Source organism: Tachyglossus aculeatus, chromosome 9 (genome assembly GCF_015852505.1).
Source record: "Tachyglossus aculeatus isolate mTacAcu1 chromosome 9, mTacAcu1.pri, whole genome shotgun sequence".
In the NCBI taxonomy this organism is placed as follows: domain Eukaryota; kingdom Metazoa; phylum Chordata; class Mammalia; order Monotremata; family Tachyglossidae; genus Tachyglossus; species Tachyglossus aculeatus.
Window position 1 is genome coordinate 2701946 of NC_052074.1, and position 23142 is coordinate 2725087.

The window sequence follows — 23142 nt, forward strand, 5'->3', positions numbered from 1 at the left end:
TCTCCTTGTTCATTAGACTGGAAGACTCCTTAAGGGCGGGGAACATGCTTTCTAGACATTTTGTACAGGACGTAGGATGGAGAAGGAGCTCATTCAACGCCGGTGATTGATAAGCAGCGCGGCTGAGCGGAAAAGAGCCCCGGCTTTGGAGGCAGATGTCATGGGTTCAAATCCCGGCTCTGCCAGTTATCAGCTGTGTGACTTTGGGCAAGTCACTTAACTTCTCTGGGCCTCAGTTCCCTCATCTGTAAAATGGGGATTAAGACTGTGAGCCCCCCGAGGGACAATCCGATCACCATTTATTCAGCATTTACTATGTGCTCAGCGCCGGGGTGGGCGCAAGGGAATGAGCGCCGGCACCGTCCCCCTTGCACACCACCTCTAGGATAGGGAATACCGGAACTTGATCCCCATTTTACAGATGAGGAAATTGAGGGCCTGAGTGGTTAAGGATCTTACCTCCTTCCCTTCCCCACAGCACCTGTATATATGTATGTACATATTTATTACTCTATTTATTTATTTATTTTCCTTGTACATATCTATTCTATTTATTTTATTTTGTTAGTATGTTTGGTTTTGTTCTCTGTCTCCCCCTTTTAGACTGTGAGCCCACTGTTGGGTAGGGACTGTCTCTATATGTTGCCAACTTGTACTTCCCAAGCGCTTAGTACAGTTCCCTGCACACAGTAAGCGCTCAATAAATATGATTGATTGATTGATTGATTGTACCCTCCCCAGCGCTTAGAACAGTGCTTTGCACATAGTAAGCGCTTAATAAATGCCATTATTATTATTATATTTTCTGTTTCCAAGCGTTTAGTACGGCGCTGTGCCTTTGCGGTGTTGGTGAGGACGATCGTGGTTTCTTTTTGCCGTTTCACATCAACGTAAATGGTTCCTCTCCCTTCTCTTGGCCCCGGCTGAGGCATCTACTGCTGACCTTGCTGGTTTGGGGAAAAAAAAAATCTCTAAGGCAGAAGTAAAGAGAGGTCCGAAAAAGGCCCCACATGGGGCTCACGGTCTTCATCCCCATTTTACAGATGGGGTAACTGAGGCCCAGAGAAGTGAAGTGACTTGCCCGAGGTCACCCAGCAGGCAAGTGGCAGACCCGGGATTGGAACCCAGGTCTTTCCGAGTCCCAGGCCTGTGCTCTATCCGCTAGGCTACACTGCTTCTCACTAGGCCAAGTAGCTTCGAAGATGGGATGGGGGATGTCAGGATCGCAGGGAGAGGGTGGAGGAGATTGGCAGGGCAGGAAAAATTTATTACTGGGAAGACTCACGTGTTAAAATAATTATGGTACTTGTTAAGCACTCCTGAGAGCTCACCTCCTCCAGGAGGCCTTCCCAGACTGAGCCCCTTCCTTCCTCTCCCCCTCGTCCCCCTCTCCATCCCCCCCATCTTACCTCCTTCCATTCCCCACAGCACCTGTATATATGTATATATGTTTGTACAGATTTATTACTCTATTTTATTTGTACATATCTATTCTATTTATTTTATTTTGTTAGTATGTTTGGTTTTGTTCTCTGTCTCCCCCTTTTAGACTGTGAGCCCACTGCTGGGTAGGGACTGTCTCTATATGTTGCCAATTTGTACTTCCCAAGCGCTTAGTCCAGTGCTCTGCACATAGTAAGCGCTCAATAAATACGATTGATGATGATGATGATGATGATGTGCCAACCACTGTTCTAAACGCTGGGAGAGAGACAGGTTTATCGGGCTGGACGCAGTCCCTGTCCCACGTGGGGCTCACACTCTTATCCCCATTTTACAGATGAGGGAACTGAGGCCCAGAGAAGCGACTTGCCCAAGGTTACACAGCGGACATGTGGTGAGGCTGGGATTAGAATCCATGACCACCAGACTCCTAGGCCGGTGCTGTGTCCATCTAATGAGAAGCAGCGTGGCCCAGTGGAAAGAGCCCGGGCTTTGGAGTCAGAGGTCATGGGTTCAAATCCCGGCTCAGCCAATCGTCAGCTGTGTGACTTTGGGCAAGTCACTCCACTTCTCTGGGCCTCAGTTACCTCATCTGTAAAATGGGGAGGAAGACTGTGAGCCCTCCGTGGGACAATCTGATCACCTTGTAAGTCCCCAGCGCTTAGAACAGTGCTCTGCACCTAGTAAGCGCTTAATAAATACTATTGTTATTATTATTATTATTGTCTAGCAAATGTTAGAAATCAGCGTGGCTCAATGGAAAGAGCACGGGCTTTGGAGTCAGAGGTCAGGGGTTCAAATCTCTGCTCGGCTAATTGTCAGCTGTGTGACTTTGGGCAAGTCACTTCACTTCTCTGGGCCTCAGTGACCTCATCTGGAAAATGGGGATTAAGACTGTAAGTCCCCCGTGGGACAGCCTGATCACCTTGTAACCTCCCCAGCACTTAGAACGGTGCTTTGCACATTATAAGTGCTTAATAAATGCTATTATTATTATTATTCTAGACTATGAGCCCACTGTTGGGTAGGGACTGTCTCCATATTTGCCAACTTGTACTTCCCAAGCACTTAGTACAGTGCTCTGCACACAGTAAGCGCTCAATAAATATGATTGATTGATTGATTATTATTGTCTAGCAAATGTTAGAAATCAAGCTGCAGGGCCCTAACCCCAGGAATGCCCGGTCTCCATGAAAACCCCCCAGGTTTTTTCTTCCGTATCCCACTCTGGAAGTTCAGCATTACTTAGGATGTAGATGTTGGCTCTGGAAAAGATGCTAAATTTCCTAATGACTCTTATTCCCTAAGGATTTGTTCACCACTGGAGTTTTCTACAGTGCTCTGCACCCAGTAAGCGCTCAATAAATACGATTGATGATAAGTGATAGAGCGCGCGCCTTCCGGGAGCGTATATTCTTAATCCCGGTTATCTCCCCCCAGAGAGGCCGGAGAGCAGACCCTATCATTTCTGGGGGTGATGGGGTCATCATCATCAATCGTATTTATTGAGCGCTTACTGTGTGCAGAGCACTGTACTAAGTGCCAAGTCCAGGATCCCCTTCAACTGGCCAACCCAGCGGCAGTGTAGCCTAGCGGACAGAGCCCAGGCCTGGACGTCTGAGGACCTGGGTTCTAATCTTGACTCCGCCACTTGTCCGCTATGTAACCTTGGGCAAAACCGCTTCACTTCTCTGTGCCTCGGTTCCCTCAGCTGTAAAATGGGATTTAAGACCGTGAGCCCCATGTTGGACAGGGACTGTGCCCGACCCGATTTGCTTCTATCTACCCCAGCGCTTAGTACAGTGCCTGGCACGTAGTAGACAGTTAACAAAGAAGCAGCGTGGCTCAGTGGAAAGAGCCCGGGCTTTGGAGTCGGAGGTCACGGGTTCAAATCCCGGCTCCGCCACATGTCTGCTGTGTGACCTTGGGCAAGTCACTTCACTTCTCTGAGCCTCAGTTACCTCATCTGTAAAATGGGGATTAAGACTGTAAGTCCCCCGTGGGACAACTTGATCACCTTGTATCCCCCCAGCGCTTAGAACAGTGCTTTGCACATAGGAAGCACTTAACAAATGCCATCATCATTATTATTATTGTCAGCTGTGTGACTTTGGGCAAGTCACTTCACTTCTCTGGGCCTCAGGTCCCTCATCTGTAAAATGGGGATTAAGACCGTGAGCCCCACGTGGGACAATCTGATCACCTTTTAACCTCCCCAGTGCTTAGAACAGCACTTGGCACATAGTAAGTGCTTAATAAATGCCATTATTGTGGCATTTTAGACTGTGAGCCCATTGTTGGGTAGGGACTGTCTCTATATGTTGCCAATTTGTACTTCCCAAGCGCTCAGTACAGTGCCCTGCACATAGTAAGCGCTCAATAAATATGATTGATGATGATGATTATTACTATTATTACTATTATTCTCTGAGCCTCAGTTCCCTCAACTGCAAAATGGAGATTAAGACTGTGAGCCCCCTGTGGAATAGCGACTGCATCCAACCTGATTAGCTTGTAACCATAAAAATAATAATAATAGTTTTATTTAAGTGCTTACTATGTGCCAGGCACTGAACTAAGCACCTGGGTGGGCATAAGGAAATCGGGTTGGGCACAATCCCTGTCCCACCTGGGGCTCACAGTCTCAATCCCAGTTTTACAAATGAGGTAACTGAGGTACAGAGAAGTGAAGCGACTTGCCTGAGGTCGCACAGCAGACAAGTGGCAGAGCCTGGATTAGAACCCACGACTTTTGGGTTCACGGGTCCATCTATTAGACCATGCCGTTTCCCCACCACAGCGCTTGTATCGACCTCAGCGCTTAGTACAGTGCCTGGCACATAGTAAGCACTTAATAGGCTTGAGAAGCAGCGTGGCTCAGTGGAAAGAGCCCGGGCTTTGGAGTCAGAGGTCATGGGTTCGAATCCTGGCTCCACCACAAGTCTGCTGTGTGACCTTGGGCAAGTCACTTCACTTCTCTGAGCCTCAGTTACCTCATCTGTAAAAATGGGGATTAAGACTGTGAGCCCCACGTGGGACAACTTCACCATCATCAATCGTATTTATTGAGCGCTTACTCTGTGCAGAGCACTGTACTAAGCGCTTGGGAAGTACAAATTGGCAACGTATAGAGACAGTCCCTACCCAACAGTGGGCTCACAACTTGATCCCATTGTATCCCCCCCAGTGCTGAGAACAGTGCTTTGCACATAGTAAGAGCTTAACAAATGCCATTATTATTATTATTATTGTTAATAGATATCATTGGGGAAAAGAAAAAACCAAGACGGTGCAAGGTAGCGGTTGTCCGGGGATGACTTTCCTTCTGCGTCGCTTTGCCTTGTTCAGCCCTCAACACTGAAGTCTAAATCTGTCATTTATTTAATTATATTAATGCCCGCCTCCCCGTCTAGACCGTGAGCTTGTTGTGTGCGGGGAATGTGTCTTGTTTATTGTCGCATTGCCCTCTCACGAGAGTTTAGGACAGTGCTCCGCACACCGTGAGCGCTCAATAAGTAGGGTCGAATGAAAGGCCGAATAGAAGGATCAGGCCCGGGCCGCCGGACCCCCGTCGCGGCCGGCCTCCCGGCTTGGGACCGCGGCCCGGCCGTCGAGCGGGGCCAGGCCGAGCTGGGGTCGGGGGGCTTCGCCGGGGGTCCGGGGGCCGTCCCGCCCGGTCGGGGCGGAGGAGGAGCAGACGGAGAAGCCCTTGACCCGGTGGCGCTCGGCTCGGCGCCGGCAGCAGCCCAGCCGGCCCAGCAGCAGGAAGAGATCGCGGCGGAAGGCCCGGGTGAAGATGGCGTAGAGGAAGGGGTTGGCGCAGGAGTTGACGGGGTAGAAGAGGACCAGCAAGATCTTGGAGTGGGTCACGGTGATGAGGGGAGCCTTCAGGGCGGCCGACAGGGCGAAGAAGGAGATGGGCGCCAGGCACAGGAAGTCGGTGAAGATGAGGACGGCCATCTTCTTGGCCAGCCTGGCGTCCTTGCGGGCGGCGGCCGCCCCCGGGTTCCTCACGGCCCGGTAGATCTTCCCGTAGCAGGCGCAGACGGCCACGAAGGCGGCCACGTTGAGGCCCAGGAGGACGAGGACGTAGGCCTGGGCGGGCAAGGAGGCCACGTCCATGGGCAGGCAGATGCTGACTTTGGTGTAGCCGCTGACGCCCAAGAGGGGCAAGGCGGCGGCCACCCCGGCCAGGAGCCAGCCGGCGGCCATGGCGGCGGCCGCGTGGCGCAGGCGCGGCCGCCGCTCCCGCCTCAGGGCGTGGGCGATGGTGTGCCAGCGCTCCAGGGTGATGGCCGTCAGCGTGTAGACGGACAGCTCGCTGGCGAAGACCGTGAGGAAGCCGGCCGCCCGGCAGCCCGGCCCGCCCTGCCAGGCGATGGCGTGGTCGTGGTAGCGGCCCCGGGTGCGGGCGTCCGCCCCGGCGATGAGCAGCAGGTAGAGGCCCGTGCACAGGTCGGCGAAGGCCAGGTGGCACATGAGGAAGCGCGGCACGGTCAGCTTGGCCCGGCTGCTCAGCAGCACCGACAGGACCACGCCGTTGCCGCCCACGGCCAGGACGTTGATGAGCCAGATGGCCAGGCGCAGGGAGCCGAAGCCCACGATGTCCTCGCACGGGTTGAAGGCGTCCGGCTCGGGGGCGCAGCGGAGCGTCCGGGGGGCGCAGAAGGTCTCCTCGTAGTCCAGGGGGGGACCCGAGAAGACGGCGAGGTAGGCCCTGCGGGGGGAAGCGGGCGCTCCGCGTCGGTTGAGCGCTTACCGGGTGCGGGGCACTGCACTAAGCGCTCGGGAGATACGACAAACCGAGCCGGCGGACCCCTTCTCTGCCCACAACGAAGGGGAAGTACCATGGCGTAGTGAAACACAGCGCGGGCCTGGGAGTAGGAAGGACCTGCGCTCTTATCCAGGGAAGCAGCGTGGCTCGGTGGAAAGAACGCGGGCTCTGGAGTCAGAGGTCGCTGGTTCAAATCCCGGCCCCGCCACTTGTCAGCTGTGTGATTTTGGGCAAGTCACTTCACTTCTCTGGGCCTCGGTTCCCTCATCTGGAAAACGGGGATGAAGACTGTGAGCCCCAGGTGGGACAACCGGATAATAATAATGGCCTTTATTAAGCGCTTACTATGTGCAAAGCACCGTTCTAAGCACTGGGGAGGTTACAAGGTGATCAGGCTGTCCCATGGGGAGCTCGCAGTCTTAATCCCCATTTTACAGATGAGGTCACTGAGGCCCAGAGAAGTGAAGTGACTTGCCCAGAGTCACACAGCTGACAATTGGCAGAGCCGGGATTTGAACCCGTGACCTCTGACTCCAAAGCCCGGGCTCTTTCCACCAAGCCACGCTGCTTCTCAATAGCATCGATACGAATAAATAATAATAATAATGGCATTTATTAAGCGCTTAACCATGTGCAAAGCACCGTTCTAAGCGCTGGGGAGGTTACAAGGTGATCAGGTTGTCCCACGTGGGGGGGCTCACAGTCTTAATCCCCATTTTACAGATGAGGTCACTGAGGCACAGAGAAGTTAGGTGACTTGCCCAAAGTCACACAGCTGACAAGTGGTGGAGCTGGGATTTGAACTCATGACGTCTGACTCCAAAGCCTGGGCTCTTTCCACTGAGCCATCCCCATTTTACAGATGTGACTGAGGCCCAGGGAAGTGACTTGTCCAAGGTCACGCAGCAGGCGAGTGGTAGAGCCGGGATGAGATCCCAGATCTTTCCGATTCCCAGGCCTGAGCTAGACCACACTGCTTCTTGAATCAATTTTTTTTTTATCTTGAGAAGCAACGTGCCTCAGTGGAAAGAGCCCGGATTTGGGAGTCAGAGGTCGTGGGTTCTAATTCATCATCATCATCATCAATCGTATTTATTGAGCGCTTACTGTGTGCAGAGCACTGTACTAAGCGCTTGGGAAGTACAAATTGGCAACATATAGAGACAGTCCCTGCCCAACAGTGGGCTCACAGTCTAAAAGGGGGAGAATTCCGGCTCCGCCACTTGTCAGCTGTGTGACTTTGGGCAAGTCACTTCACTTCTCTGGGCCTCAGTTCCCTCATCTGGAAAATGGGGATGGAGACTGTGAGCCCCACGGGGGGCAACCGTGATTACCTTGTATTCCCACCCCGCGCTTAGAACAGTGCTTGGCACCTAGTAAGCGCTTAACGAATACCAACATTATTATTATTATTATTATGAACATGCCCAAAAGATAGGCTGATCTGATATCAGTCTGAGAAAAGACTGAGAAGCAGCATGACATGGTGGCTTTAGCCCGGGCCTGGGATTAAGAAGGTCATGGGTTCTAATCCCGGCTCTGCCACTTTCATTCATTCATTCAATCGTATTTATTGAGCGCTTATGGTGTGCAGAGCACTGTACTAAGCACTTGGGAAGTACAAGTTGGCAACATATAGAGACGGTCCCTACCCAACAGTGGGCTCACAGTCTAGAAGGCTCACTTGTCTGCTGTGTGACCGTGGGCAAGTCACTTCACTTCTCTCTGCCTCAGTTTCTTCACCTGTAAAATCATCAGTCGCATTTATTGAGCGCTTACTGTGTGCAGAGCACTGTACTAAGCGCATGGGAAGTACAAATTGGCAACATATAGAGACAGTCCCTACCCAACAGTGGGCTCACAGTCTAAAAATGGAGAATGAGACCGTGAACCCCATGTGGGACAGGGACTGTGTCCAACCCGATTTCCTCGTGTCTGCTCCAGCGCTTAGTACAGTGCCTGGCACACATTAAGCGCTTAACAAATACCATTATTATTATTATTATTATATCAGAAGGAGCCGTTACTACAAGAGAAGCAGCGTGGCGTGGTGGAAAGAGCTCGGGCTTTGGAGTCAGAGGTCATGGGTTCAAATCCCGGCCCCACCAATTGTCAGCAGTGTGACCGTGGGCAAGTCACTTCACTTCTGTGCCTCAGTTCCTTCACCTGTATAATGGGGAATGAGACTGTGAGCCCCATGTGGGACAGGGACTGTGTCCAACCCGATTTCCTTGTGTCCACTCCAGCGCTTAGTACAGTGCCTGGCACACATTAAGCGCTTAACAAGTATCATTATTATTATTATTATATCAGAAGGAGCCGTTACTACAAGAGAAGCAGCGTGGCGCGGTGGAAAGAGCTTGGGCTTTGGAGTCAGAGGTCATGGGTTCAAATCCCGGCCCCACCAATTGTCAGCTGTGTGACTTTGAGCAGGTCACTTCACTTCTCTGGGCCTCAGTTACCGCATCTGTAAAATGGGGATTAAGACTGCGAGCCCCCGCACCACGGGACAACCTGATCGCCTTGCAACCTCCCCAGCGCTTAGTACGGTGCCTTGCTCATAGTAAGCGCTTAATAAATGCCATCGTCACTACAAATGACAAGAAGGGAAATCACGGCCTCGGCGTTTCCCGGCATCCCGGTACTTACTGCGTGTCCTCGTCCGACCTCTCTCCCGCATCTCCGCAGTGTTCGGACAAGTTCTCGAAAATGGCGAGTGAAAGATTCCTCCTGGCCGGGGGGAAGAAAGGAGTCGCACACTTGGTCTTTCGAACCAAGCGGGTCCCCTCTATTTATTCTTTGTTCACACACACTCGATACCCAATCCACAGATTTTATTCTTCCGGCACCGTTATCTGAGGGGCGAGGAAAAAACGCTTCCGAAGCGTTCGTCCACCGCCTCCAGCTTGGATGAAACGCTCCTGAATGCGAAGCGTTTGGTGTGGGCTGGAAGGGTGGAAATCTTTTATTTGTCCCAGTACAGGGAGAGTCTTTGATTGTTCATAAAAACCCACCTTGGGGCTGGGTGCTGAAGGGGTAGAGGCAGTGAGAAGCAGCGTGGCTCAGTGGAAAGAGCCTGGGCTTTGGAGTCAGAGGTCATGGGTTCAAATCCTGGCTCCGCCAACTGTCAGCTGAGTGACTTTGGGCAAGTTACTTGACTTCTCTGGGCCTCAGTTCCCTCATCTGTAGAAGGGGGTTTAAGTCTGTGAGCCCCACGTGGGACAACCTGATCACCTTGTGATCTCCTCAGCGCTTAGAACCGTGCTTTGCACATAGTAAACGCTTAATAAATGCCATCATTATTATTATTTTTATTTGAAGCTCCACTCGTTTCAGGATCCGCGGAGCGGGTGCCGGGTTTTCAAACGAATAATGGCAGATCAGTCAGTCGTATTTATTGAGCGCTTACGGTGTGCAGAGCACTGTACTAAGCGCTTGGGAAGGACAGGTTGGCAACATAGAGAGACGGTCCCGACCCAACAGTGGGCTCACAGTCTAGATGATGACTCTCTCCCGGCTTCAAAACCTTACTGAAGGCCCACCTCCTCCCGGAGACCTTCCCTGACAAAGTTTCCTCTTCTCCCACTCCCTTCTGTGTCACCTTGACTTGCTCCCTTTCTTCATTCCCCCTCCCATCCCCACAGCACTTGTGTCCCTATCTGTCATTTATTTGACAGATATTTATATTTGTATTTTTGTATTGTATATTTGTACATACTTATCTGTATTTCTGTATTGTATATATTTACATAGATATAAAATATATATAGATATAGATATATAGATATAGATATTGATATAGATTTATATAGATATAATATATTTTATATTATGTTTATATTAACATCCGTCTCCCCACCTCTAGACTGTCAGCTCCTTGTGGGCAGGGAATATGTCCGTTTATTGTTCCGTCGGACTCTCCCAAGTGCTTAGTAAAATGCTCCGCACGCAGTAAGAGCTCAATAAATAAGACTGAATGGGACCCACAGTCATTCATTCATTCATTCATTCACTCAGTCATATTTATTGAGCGCTTACTGTGTGCAGAGCACTGTACTAAGCGCTTGGGAAGGACAAGTTGGCAACATAGAGAGACGGTCCCGACCCAACAGTGGGCTCACAGTCTAGATGATGACTCTCTCCCGGCTTCAAAACCTTATTGAAGGCCCATCTCCTCCCGGAGGCCTTCCCTGATGAAGCCCCCCTTCCCTCTTCTCCCACTCCCTTCTGTGTCACCTTGACTTGCTCCTTTTCTTCATTCCCCCTCCCATCCCCACAGCACTTGTGTCCCTATCTGTCATTTATTTGACAGATATTTATATCTGTATCTTTGTATTGTATGTATTTATATAGATATAATATATTTTATATTATCATCATCATCATCAATCGCATTTATTGAGCGCTTACTGTGGGCAGAGCACTGTACTAAACGCTTGGGAAGTACAAGTTGGCAACATACAGAGACAGTCCCTACCCAACAGCGGGCTCACAGTCTAAAAGGGGGAGACAGAGAACAAAACCAAACATACTAACAAAATAAAATAAATGGAAAATAAAATAAATGGAATAGATATGAATAGATATGAACCTATCTTTATCTTATCTTTACCCCAGTGCTTAGAACAGTGCTTGGCACAGTGTAAGTGCTTAACAAAATACCATTATTATTATCTTTACCCCAGTGCTTAGAACAGTGCTTAGCACATTGTAAGTGCTTAACAAAATATTATTATTATTATTATTATTATTCTCTGGTCCTCAATTAACTCATCTGTAAGAAATGGGGATTAAGAGTGTGAGCCCCATGTGGGACAGGGATTGTGTCCAACCTATCTTTATCTTATCTTTACCCCAGTGCTTAGAACAGTGCTTGTTACATTGTGCTTAATAACTTGTACTTCCCAAGTGCTTAGTACAGTGCTCTGCACACAGTAAGCGCTCAATAAATATGATTGATTGCTTGATTAACAAAATACCTTTATTATTATTATTATTCTCCGGGCCTCAATTACCTCATCTGTAAGAAACAGGGGTTAAGAGTGTGAGCACCATGTGGGACAGAGATTGTGTCCAACCTGCTTAACTAGCTTTTAACCTAGAGTTTAGAACAGTGCTTGGCACATTGTAAGCGCTTAACAAGTATTATAATTATTATTGAGAAGCAGCTTGGCTCAGTGGAAAGAGCCCGGGCTTTGGAGTCAGAGGTCATGGGTTCAAACCCCGGCTCCCCCAACTGTCAGCTGGGTGACTTTGGGCAAGTCACTTCACTCCTCTGGGCCTCATCATCATCATCATCATCATCAATCGTATTTATTGAGCGCTTACTGTGTGCAGAGCACTGTACTAAGTGCTTGGGAAGTACAAATTGGCAACATATAGAGACAGTCCCTACCCAACAGTGGGCTCACAGTCTAAAAGGGGGAGACAGAGAACAAAACCAAACACACTAACAAAAGAAAATAAATAGAATAGATATGCACAAGTAAAATAATGACCTCATCTGTAAAATGGGGATGAAGACTGTGAGCCCGCCATGGGACAACCTGATCACCTTGTAACCTCCCCAGCGTTTAGAACTTAGCACATAGTAAGCGCTTAATAAATGCCATTATTATTATTATTGGGGCTGGCAGCTACGGACATTCATCATCATCATCGATCATATTTATTGAGCGCTTACTGTGTGCAGAGCACTGTACTAAGCGCTTGGGAAGTACAAATTGGCAACATATCATCATCAATCGTATTTATTGAGCACTTACTGTGTGCAGAGTACTGTACTAAGCGCTTGGGAAGTACAAATTGGCAACATATAGAGACAGTCCCTACCCAACAGTGGGCTCACAGTCTAAAAGGGGGAGACAGAGAACAAAACCAAACATACTAACAAAATAAAATAAATAGAATAGATATGGACAAGTAAAATAATGACCTCATCTGTAAAATGGGGATGAAGACTGTGAGCCCGCCGTGGGACAACCTGATCACCTTGTAACCTCCCCAGCGCTTAGAACTTAGCACATAGTAAGCGCTTAATAAATGCCATTACTATTATTATTGGGGCTGGCAGCTACGGACATTCATCATCATCATCAATCGTATTTATTGAGCGCTTACTGTGTGCAGAGCACTGTACTAAGCGCTTGGGAAGTACAAATTGGCAACATATCATCATCAATCGTATTTATTGAGCGCTTACTGTGTGCAGAGCACTGTACTAAGCGCTTGGGGAGTACAAATTGGCAACATATAGAGACAGTCCCTACCCAACAGTGGGCTCACAGTCTAAAAGGACATCGGGCCGGGCGGGGGTGAGTTACTTGTCCGGAGGCCGGTTCTGGAAGATGCAGCAGTGGCTTGGGTAGGTCAAGGTGGCGTCCAGCAAGTTGGTGAAAGCCTCCCGCGGGGGCAGCTCCTTGAGGGCGAAGGCCGAGGCGGCGATGAGGACCTGAATGGCCGCCAGCCCGTGGCGGGGCAGAGCTTCCAGTTCGGTGGAGGAGACGTCCCTGGATACCGGGGACGCGCGTCAGCGGGGAGGATGAGGCGATTGTCAGGAGGGGACGGGCCGGGGGCATCAGGGAAGGCCTCCCGGAGGAGGAGGCCGCACGGAGATGGGCTGAGAAAGCAGCAGGCCGGCTCTCGGTGGCCAAGCGGGGCCCCGCTCCCGTGAGCCTCGAGGAGGGGCCTACTCTACTCACAAGATGTCAGGTCCCCTGGCGCCTCTCAAGGCCTCGTCGTCAATCCTTCGGAGGTTCTTGTTGCCCTTCAGGTCCCTGGGGGGCAGGACGGGGTTCAATCCGTCAGTCAATCCTACTTACTGAGCGCTTACCGTGTGCAGAGCTTTCCGCTAAGGCACGCATTGTACAGATTAAGTGCTCAGTACAGCGCTCTGCACACGGTAAGCGCTCAATAAATACGATCGATCGATTGAAACCGAGGCCCAGGGAAGTGACTTGTCCGAGGTCAGGCCGGGGGTTGAGCCGGAATTCAAACCCAGCTCTCCTGACTAGAAGCAGCGTGGCTCGGTGGAAAGAGCCCGGGCTTTGGAGTCAGAGGTCATGGGTTCAAATTCCGGCTCTGCCACTGGTCAGCTGTGTGACTTTGGGCGTGTCACTTCACTTCTCTGGGCCTCAGTTCCCTCATCTGTAAAAAGGGGATGAAGACTGTGAGCTCCGCGTGGGACAACCTCATCACCTTGTAACCTCCCCAGCGCTTGGAACAGTGCTTTGCACATAGTAAGCGCTTAATAAATGCCGTTATTATTATTATTATTCTCTGGACCTCATCTGTAAAATGGGGATGAAGACTGTGAGCCCCACGTGGGATAGGGACTGCGTACAACCTACCCCAGCGCTTAGTACGGTGCCCGGCACCTAAGTGCTTAACAAATACCATCGTTATTATTAACGGTGTTTTCTCATTCATTCATCCATTCAATCGTATTTATTGAGCGCTTACTGTGTGCAGAGCACTGTACTAAGCGCTTGGGAAGTACAGATTGGCAACGTCTAGAGACGGTCCCTACCCAACAGTGGGCTCCCAGTCTAGAAGACTTCTCCTGAAGCGGCCCTTCCCAACAAGGGAAACTGAGGGACAGCAGGGAAGGATGCTTGGGGCTGATTTTTGGGGGGGTGGTCCTCATGTCCTTTGGGGTGGGGGGGGATGGAGTGAGGGGGCATGTACTCACAGGGAACTCAACGTCGTCCCGTTGAACGCGTGGCTTTGCACGTCTTCGAACCCGTTCCTGTACAGCTTGCTGCCCGGGGCGGGCCCAAAGGAGGGAGGGCAAGCAGCAGGGGGGTGAAAGAAAGGTAGTTAGAAGTCCGCGACCCCCCGCCCCCCAATCTCTGCCTAATAATAATAATATTATTATCCACCTAATAATAATAATAATAATTATGGCATTTGTTAAGCGCTTACTAGGTGCCAAGCACTGTTCTAAGCGCTGGGGGGGGGGGGGGGGGGGGGGGGAATACAAGGCGATCAGGTTGTCCCACGTGGGGCTCCCAATCTTCATCCCCGTTTTCCAGATGAGGGAACTGAGGCCCAGAGAAGTGAAGTGACTTGCCCAAGGTCACATAGCTGACAAGTGGCGGAGCTGGGATTAGAACCAATGACCTCTGATTCCTAAGCCCGGGCTCTTTCCATTCATTCATTTATTTATTCATTCATTCATTCATTCAATCGTATTTATTGAGCGCTTACTATGTGCAGAGCACTGTACTAAGTGCTTGGGAGGTACAAGTTCTTCCCAACTTGGGAAGAAGCAGCGTGGCTCAGTGGCAAGAGCAGGGGCTTTGGAGTCAGAGGTCATGGGTTCATATCCCGGCTCTGCCAATTGTCAGCTGTGTGACTTTGGGCAAGTCGCTTCACTTCTCTGGGCCTCAGTTCCGTCATCTGGAAAATGGGATGAAGACTGTGAGCCCCCCGGGGGACAATCTGATCACCTTGTAACCTCCCCAGCACTTAGAACAGTGCTTTGCACATAGTAAGTGCTTAATAAATGCCATTATTATTACCAGTTGGCACCATATAGAGACAGTCCCGGGAGCGAAGCGGCTTGCCCAAGGTCACACAGCAGACAAGTGGCGGAGCCGGGATTAGAACCCACGACCTCTGACTCCCAAGACCGGGCTCTTTCCACTAAGCCACGCTGTTTCTCTGCTGTACTTAGGCTGTAGGCTCGTTGTGGGCAGGGAATGTGTCTGTTTTTTGCTCTACTGTCCTTTCCCAAGTGCTTAGTACAGTGCACTGCATGCTGGAAGCGCTCAATAAATATGACTGACCGACTGACCGGCTGGAAGGCAGCTCCTGGCTCCTCTGATGTGAGCCCCTTTTAGACTGTGAGCCCCTTTTAGATTGTGAGCCCACTGTTGGGTAGGGACTGTCTCTATATGTTGCCAATTTGTACTTCCCAAGCGCTTAGTACAGTGCTCTGCACATAGTAAGCGCTCAATAAATACGAATGATGATGATGATGATTATTATTTCTGATGAAATTGATGCCTGTCTACTTGTTTTGTTGTCTGTCTCCCCCTTCTAGATTGTGAGCCCATTGTCGGGTAAGGACTGTCTCTATCTGTTGCCGAATTGTACTTTCCAAGCGCTTAGTACAGTGCAGTAAGCTCTCAAGAAATACAATGAATGAATGAATGCAGCAGAGTCTAACCACCACGGGGAGAAGGAAAGCAGCGGGGCCTGTTGGAAATAACGCAACTTTGGGGGGTCAGAGGACCTGGGTTCTAATCCCAGCACTGCCAGTTGTTTGCTGGGTGACCTTGGGTGAGTCACTTCGCTTCTCCGGGCCTCAGTCACCTCATCTGTAAAATTTCAGTCATTCATTCATTCAGTCATATTTATTGAGCGCTTGCGGTGTGCAGAGCACTGTACTAAGCGCTTGGGAAGTCCAAGTGGGCAACATATGTGAGCCCCACGTGGGACAGGGACTGTGTCCAACCTGATTAGCTTGGATCTGCCCCGGCGCTTGGCCTGTAGTACGCGCTCAGCAAATACCATCACCATCACCATCATCAATAAATAATAATAATAATAATGGCATTTATTAGTCAATGATTAATAAATCAATAAATACGATGGAATGAACGGTCCTTCTGGTCCCCGAGCGCCCAATACAGCCCTCCGCACGTAGTAGCCGCCCCGTCCGCCGGAACTCACAGCGTCAAGGATTCGTGGGTCACCCCTTGGAAGGCATTCCCGGGGATGGTGGTCATGTGGATGTTGTCGCAGATCTCCCTGAGTGACAGGGGGGCAAGAAAGGGGGACAAGGTCGGTCTTTGGGGGTCCGGCCTGGAAAAGATAATAATAATAATAATAATGATGGCATTTATTAAGCACTTACTATGGGCAAAGCACTGTTCTAAGCGCCGGGGAGGTTACAAGGTGATCAGATTGTCCCACGGGGGGCTCACAGTCTTCATCCCTATTTTCCAGATGAGGTCACTGAGGCCCAGAGAAGTGACTTGCCCAAAGTGACACAGCTGACAATGGGAGGAGGCGGAATTTGAACCCATGACCTCTGACTCCATTTTCCCCTGAGCCACGCTGCTTCCCCGGGGTGGAGGGGGAGGGCACTCACAGGATGAAGGTGAATTCGGTGGACAGGATCCTGGTCACGTCCGGCAGCTGCGTCAGGCCTGTATTGCAGATGCTCCTGCAACCCGGGGGCAGACAGAGAGGAAAAATCTAGAATTCTCTTCCTAATGATGCTACTGCTAATAATAATAATAATAATGTTGGTATTTGTTAAGTGTTTACTGTGTGCCAAGCACTGCTCTAAGCGCTGGGGGGATACAAGGTAATCAAGGTTGTCCCACGTGGCGCTCACAGTCTTCACCCCCATTTTACAGATGAGGGAACTGAGGCACAGAGAAGTTAAGTGACTCGCCCAAAGTCACACAGCTGTGTTAAGTGGCAGAGTCAGGATTAGAACCCATGACCTCTGACTCCCACCCCGAGCTCTTTCCACTGAGCCATGCTGCTTCTCTGATGCCTGTTTACTGCTTTTAATGAATATATATATATATATATATATATATATATATATATATATATCTATACTTCTATTTATTTATAACAATGCTACTGATGCCTGTTTACTGGCTTTAATGTATATATACTATGCTATTTATTTATAATGATGCTACTGATGCCTGTTTACTGGTTTTAATGTATATTTACTATACTTCTATTTATTTATAATGATGTTACTGATGCCTGTTTACTGGTTTTAATGTATATATACTATACTATTTATTTTATTTATTTATTTCTTTTAGACTGTGAGCCCACTGTTGGGTAGGGACTGTCTCTATATGTTGCCAACTTGTACTTCCCAAGCGCTTAGTACAGGGCTCTGCACACAGTAAGCGCTCAATAAATACGATTGATTGATTTATAATGATGCTACTGATGCCTGTTTACTGGTTTTAATGTATATATACATGCTATTTATTTATAATGATGCTACTGATGCCTGTTTACTGGTTTTAATGTATATATACTATGCTATTTATTTATAATGATGCTACTGATGCCTGTTTACTGGTTTTAATGTATATATACTATACTATTTATTTATAACGATGCTACTGATGCCTGTTTACTGGTTTTAATGTATATATACTATACTATTTATTTATAACGATGCTACTGATGCCTGTTTACTAGTTTTAATGTATATACTATACTATTTATTTATAATGATGCTACTGATGCCTGTTTACTGGTTTTAATGTATATATACTATACTTCTATTTATTTATAATGATGCTACTGATGCCTGTTTACTAGTTTTAATGTATATACTATACTATTTATTTATAACAATGCTACTGCTGCCTGTTTACTGGTTTTAATGTATATACTATACTACTTATTTATAATGATGCTACTGATGCCTGTTTACTGGTTTTAATGTATATATACTATACTTCTATTTATTTATAACGATGCTACTGATGCCTGTTTACTGGTTTTAATGTATATATACTATACTATTTATTTATAATGATGCTACTGATGCCTGTTTACTGGTTTTAATGTATATATACTATACTTCTATTTATTTATAACGATGCTACTGATGCCTGTTTACTAGTTTTAATGTATATACTACACTATTTATTTATAATGATACTACTGATGCCTGTTTGCTTGTTTTAATGTATATATACTATACTTCTATTTATTTATAACAATGTTACTGATGCCTGTTTACTGGTTTTAATGTATATATACTATACTATTTATTTATAATGATGCTACTGATGCCTGCTTACTGGTTTTAATGTACATATACTATACTTCTATTTATTTATAACAATGCTACTGATGCCTGTTTACTGGTTTTAATGTATATATAGTATGCTATTTATTTATAATGATGCTACTGATGCCTGTTTACTGGTTTTAATGTACATATACTATACTTCTATTTATTTATAACGACGCTACTGATGCCTGTTTACTGGTTTTAACGTATATATACTATGCTATTCATTTATAATGATGCTACTGATGCCTGTTTACTGGTTTTAATGTATATTTACTATACTATTTATTTATGACGATGCTACTGATGCCTGTTTAATGGGTTTAATGTATATATACTATACTATTTATTTATAACGATGCTCCTCTCCCCCTGGAAACCAAAAATAATAATAATTATTGTAATAATATTAACAAATTGTGGTATTCGTTAAGCGCTTACTATGGGCCAGGCACTGTACTAAGCGCAGGGATAGATAAACTGTGATAGATAGACTGTGAGCCCACTGTTGGGTAGGGACTGTCTCTAGATGTTGCCAATTTGTACTTCCCAAGTGCTTAGTACAGTGCTCTGCACATAGTAAGAGCTCAATAAATACGATTGATGATGATGATGATGATAAAAATTTAACAGGTTCCACGTGGAACTCACAGTCTCAATCACAGCAGCGTCTAGACTATAAGCTCATGGGCAGGGAATGTGTCTAGACAATCATATTTATTGAGCGCTTACTGTGTGCAGGGCACTGTACTAAGCACGTGGGAGAGGATGTATTTATTGAGCGCTCACTGTGTGCCGGGTACTGTACTAAGCGTGCGGGAGAGGACGATAGATCAATATAACGGGCAGGTTCCCTGCCCACAATGAGTTTACAGTCTAGAGGTCTACCAACTCTATTGCAACTGTGCTCTTCCAAGTGTTTAGTACAGTGTTCTGCACGCAGTAAGCGCTCAGTAAATACGATCATTTCTCTGACTTCGCTTCTCCCTCCTACGTAGACTGGGATCCTCGTGTGGGGCAGGGATTAATAATAATAATAATAATGATGGTATTTATTTATAACGATGTTACTGATGCCAGTTTACTGGTTTTAATGTATATATACTATACTATTTATTTATAATGATGCTACTGATGCCTGTTTACTGGTTTTAATGTACATATACTATACTTCTATTTATTTATAACAATGCTACTGATGCCTGTTTACTGGTTTTAATGTATATATATATTATGCTATTTATTTATAATAATGCTACTGATGCCTGTTTACTGGTTTCAATGTACATATACTATACTTTTATTTATTTATAACGATGCTACTGACTCCAAAGCCCGGGCTCTTTCCACGGAGCCACGCTGCTTCTCCTAATTCACTTAAATCTATCCCAGCGCTTAGAACAGTGTTTGACACATATTAAGCACTTAACAAGTACCACAGAGAGAAGCAGCGTGGCTCAGTGGAAAGAGCCCGGGCTTTGGAGTCAGAGGTCACAGGTTCAAATCCCGTCTCCACCAAATGTCAGCTGTGTGACTTTGGGCAGGTCACTTCACTTCTCTGGGCCTCAGTTCCCTCATCTGTAAAATGGGGATTAAGACTGTGAGCCCCCTGTGGGACAACCTGATCACCTTGTATCCCCTCAACGCTTAGAACAGTGCTTTGCACATAGTAAGCACTTAATAAACACCATCATCATCGTTATTACTATTAGAGCCCAAGCCTGGAAGTCAGAAAGGCCTGGGTTCAAATCCCAGCTCTGCCAGCTGTTTGCTGGGTGACCTTGGGTAAGTCACTTCACTTCTCTGGGCCTCAGTCACCTCATCTGTAAAATGGGGATTAAGACTGTGAGCCCTATGGAGGACAGGGATCGCGTCCGATCTGATTATCTTGTATCTACCCTAGCCCTTGGTACAGTGCCTGGAATGTAGTAAGCGCTCAACAAATACCACAACTATTATTACTGTTATTTTTATTATTATCGAGAAGCAGCATGGCATGGGGGGAAAAGGGGCTGGGAATCTGAGGATCTGGGTTCTAATCCCTGCTCGGCCAATTGGGGTGATTTGGGCGAGTCACTTCACTTCTCAGTAGAAAGAGCACGGGCTTTGGAGTCAGAGGTCATGGGTTCAAATAATAATAATAATAATTATAATAATAATAATAATAATAATAATAATAATAATAATAATGGTATTTGTTAAGCGCTATGTGCAAAGCACTATTCTAAGTGCTGGGGAGGTTACAAGGTGATCAGGTTGTCCCACGGGGGGCTCACAGTTTTAATCCCCATTTTACAGATGAGGGAACTGAGGCCCGGAGAAGTGAAGTGACTTGCCCAAAGTCACCCAGCTGACAGTTGGCGGAGTCGGAATTTGAACCCGTGACCTCTGACTCCAAAGCCCGGGCTCTTTCCACTGAGCCGTGCTGCTTCCGCCAACTGTCAGCTGTGTGACTTCGGACAAGTCACTACACTTCTCCGTGCCTCAGTTCCCTCATCTGGAAAATGGGGATTAAAACTGCGAGCCCCCCCGTGGGACAACCTGATCACCTTGAAACCTCCCCAGCGCTTAGAACAGTGTTTTGCACATAGTAAGCGCTTAAAAAATACTATTATTATTATTATGCTCTGTGCCCCGGTTTCCTCAGCTGTAAAATGGGGATTCACTATCTGTGGCTCAATGGAAAGAGCCCGGGCTTTGGAGTCAGAGGTCATGGGTTCAAATCCTGGGGATTCAATATCTGTAGCTCAATGGAAAGAGCCCGGGCTTTGGAGTCCGAGGTCATGGGTTCAAATCCTGGGGATTCAATATCTGTAGCTCAATGGAAAGAGCCCGGGCTTTGGAGTCCGAGGTCATGGGTTCAAATCCCGGCTCCGCCAATTGTCCGCTGTGTGACTTTGGACCAGTCACGTACCTTCTCTGTGCCTCAGTTACCTCATCTGTAAAATGGGGATGTGAGCCCCACGTAGGGCAATCTGATCACCTTGTATCCTCCCCAGTGTTTAGGACAGTGCTTTGCACGTAGTAAGCGCTTAACAAATACTATCATTATTAGTATTATTTTTCTCTGTGCCCCAATTTCCTCAACCGTAAAACGGGGATTCAATATCTGTTCTCCCTCCTCCTTAAGACCGTGAGCCCGCCATGCGGGACGGCAACCGACCTAAATAGCCCAAGCCTATCCCAGGGCTTAGAGCGTCGTCTAACACAGAGTTCGAGTACCGTGAAACCAACCAACCAACAAAAATATGGGTGAGAGGGAATCTTTTGGGCTCCCGGGTTTTCAGTGGGTCGTTCAGGGGAGAGCGGAGAGTTGTCGCTTACAGGTACCGGAGCCGGGAGAGATTGGTGAAGGCTCCGGGTTCGATGTGCCGCAGGTGTTTGGCGTTCTGGATGAGTCTGGAAGGAGAGAGTCCAGTCGGTGGCCGCTCGCTCGTCTAACAACTCGTCTAGCTCGTCTCTATATGCTGCCAACTTGTACTTCCCAAGCGCTTAGTACAGTGCTCCGCACACAGTAAGCGCTCAATAAATACGATTGATATTGATCGATTAACAAGGCCACGCGGCGGAGTTCGATGACACGTCAGGCCCTTCTAGACTGTCAGCTCGTTGTGGGCCGGGAATGCGTCTGTTTATTGCTCTATCGTCCCCTCCCAAGCGCTTAGTACAGTGCTCTGCACACAGTAATAATGATGATGGCATTTATTAAGCGCTTACTATGTGCAAAGCACTGTTCTAAGCGCTGGGGGATGCAAGGTGATCAAGTTGTCCCCATTTTAATCCCCATTTTACAGATGAGGGAACTGAGGCTCAGAGAAGTGACTTGCCCAAAGTCACACAGCTGACAATTGGCGGAGCCGGGATTCGAACCCTTGACCCAATATACACGACCGATTGATAGAGAAGCAGCGTGGCTCAGTAGAAAGAGCGCGGGCTTTGGAGTCAGAGGACATGGGTTCAAATCCCGGCTCCGCCAATTGTCAGCTGGGTGACTTGGGGCAAGTCACGTCACTTCTCTGGGCCTCAGTTCCCTCATCTGGAAAATGGGGATGAAGACTGTGAGCCCCCCGTGGGACAACCTGATCACTCTGTAACCTCCCCAGCGCTTAGAACAGTGCTTTGCACATAGTAAGTGCTTAATAAATGCCATTATTATTATTATTATTGTTGATTGATTGGTATTTATTGGGAACACAGCACCGGACTAAGCGGGGGTGAGTGGGGGACAGAGAACGACTCGGCCGGTAATAATAGTAATTTTTGTGGTACTTGTTAAGTGCTTATTGAGCACCAAACACTGTGCCAGGCGCTGGGGTAAATACAGTATGAGAGCCTGAGCTCAGGAATCAGAGGCTGTGGGTTCTAATCCTGCCTCCGCCACTTGTCAGCTGGGTGACTTTGGGCAAGTCACTTCACTTCTCTGTGCCTCAGTTACCTCATCTGGAAAATGGGGATTGAGACTGTGAGCCCAACGTGGGACAACCTGATTACCCTGCATCTACTCCAGCGCTTAGAACGGCGCTCGGCACATAGTAAGCGCTTAACAAATACCAACATTATTATTATTATTATATTATTATTATTATTATTATTACAAGATCGTCCACAGTTCCTGTCCCATAAAGGGGCTACAATTCAGGGGGAGGGAGAATGGGTATTTCATCCCTATTTTGCTGATGAGGAAACTGAGGCCCAGATAAGTGAAGTGACTTACCCACAGACACAAGACTGTGCTCGTCTCTAGACTGTAAACTCGCTGTGGACAGGGAATGTCACTGTTTATTGTTGTATTGTACTTTCCCAAGCGCTTAGTACAGTGCTTTGCGCAGGGTAAGTGCTCAATAAATAGGACTGACTGACTGACTGAATGAACTAGGGACCGGGGAAAGAATGATGGCGTTAGAAGACACACTCTCTTGTCTAGTGGGAGAGACAGACAGAAGGAAGGAGTAAAAGGTGTAAGTTTGTGAATTAGTGTTTAAATAATAATAATAATAATGATGGTATTTGTTAAGTGCTTACTATCATCAATCGTATTTACTGAGCGCTTACTCTGTGCAGAGCACTGTACCTTACTATGTGCCAAGCACTGTTCTAAGCGCTAAGGGAGATGCAAGGTAATCAGATTGTC

The 23142-nt window shown here is 47.8% G+C and overlaps 1 protein-coding gene across 1 annotated transcript in view; it reads right to left on the minus strand.

Annotated features, from left to right (window-relative positions):
• Positions 1 to 4893: 4893 nt before the first annotated feature.
• The window catches only part of LHCGR (luteinizing hormone/choriogonadotropin receptor), a 31884-nt gene continuing 13635 nt past the window's right edge, over positions 4894 to 23142 (minus strand). Inside the window, exons 4-11 of the mRNA XM_038751589.1 lie at positions 21336 to 21410; positions 16317 to 16391; positions 15896 to 15973; positions 13908 to 13976; positions 12919 to 12993; positions 12541 to 12726; positions 8867 to 8947; positions 4894 to 6160 (exon numbers count right to left, since the gene is read on the minus strand). Of these exons, the coding sequence (XP_038607517.1) occupies positions 4990 to 6160; positions 8867 to 8947; positions 12541 to 12726; positions 12919 to 12993; positions 13908 to 13976; positions 15896 to 15973; positions 16317 to 16391; positions 21336 to 21410 (1810 nt within the window). The 3' untranslated portion in view covers positions 4894 to 4989. The remainder of the gene's footprint in view (positions 6161 to 8866; positions 8948 to 12540; positions 12727 to 12918; positions 12994 to 13907; positions 13977 to 15895; positions 15974 to 16316; positions 16392 to 21335; positions 21411 to 23142) is intronic.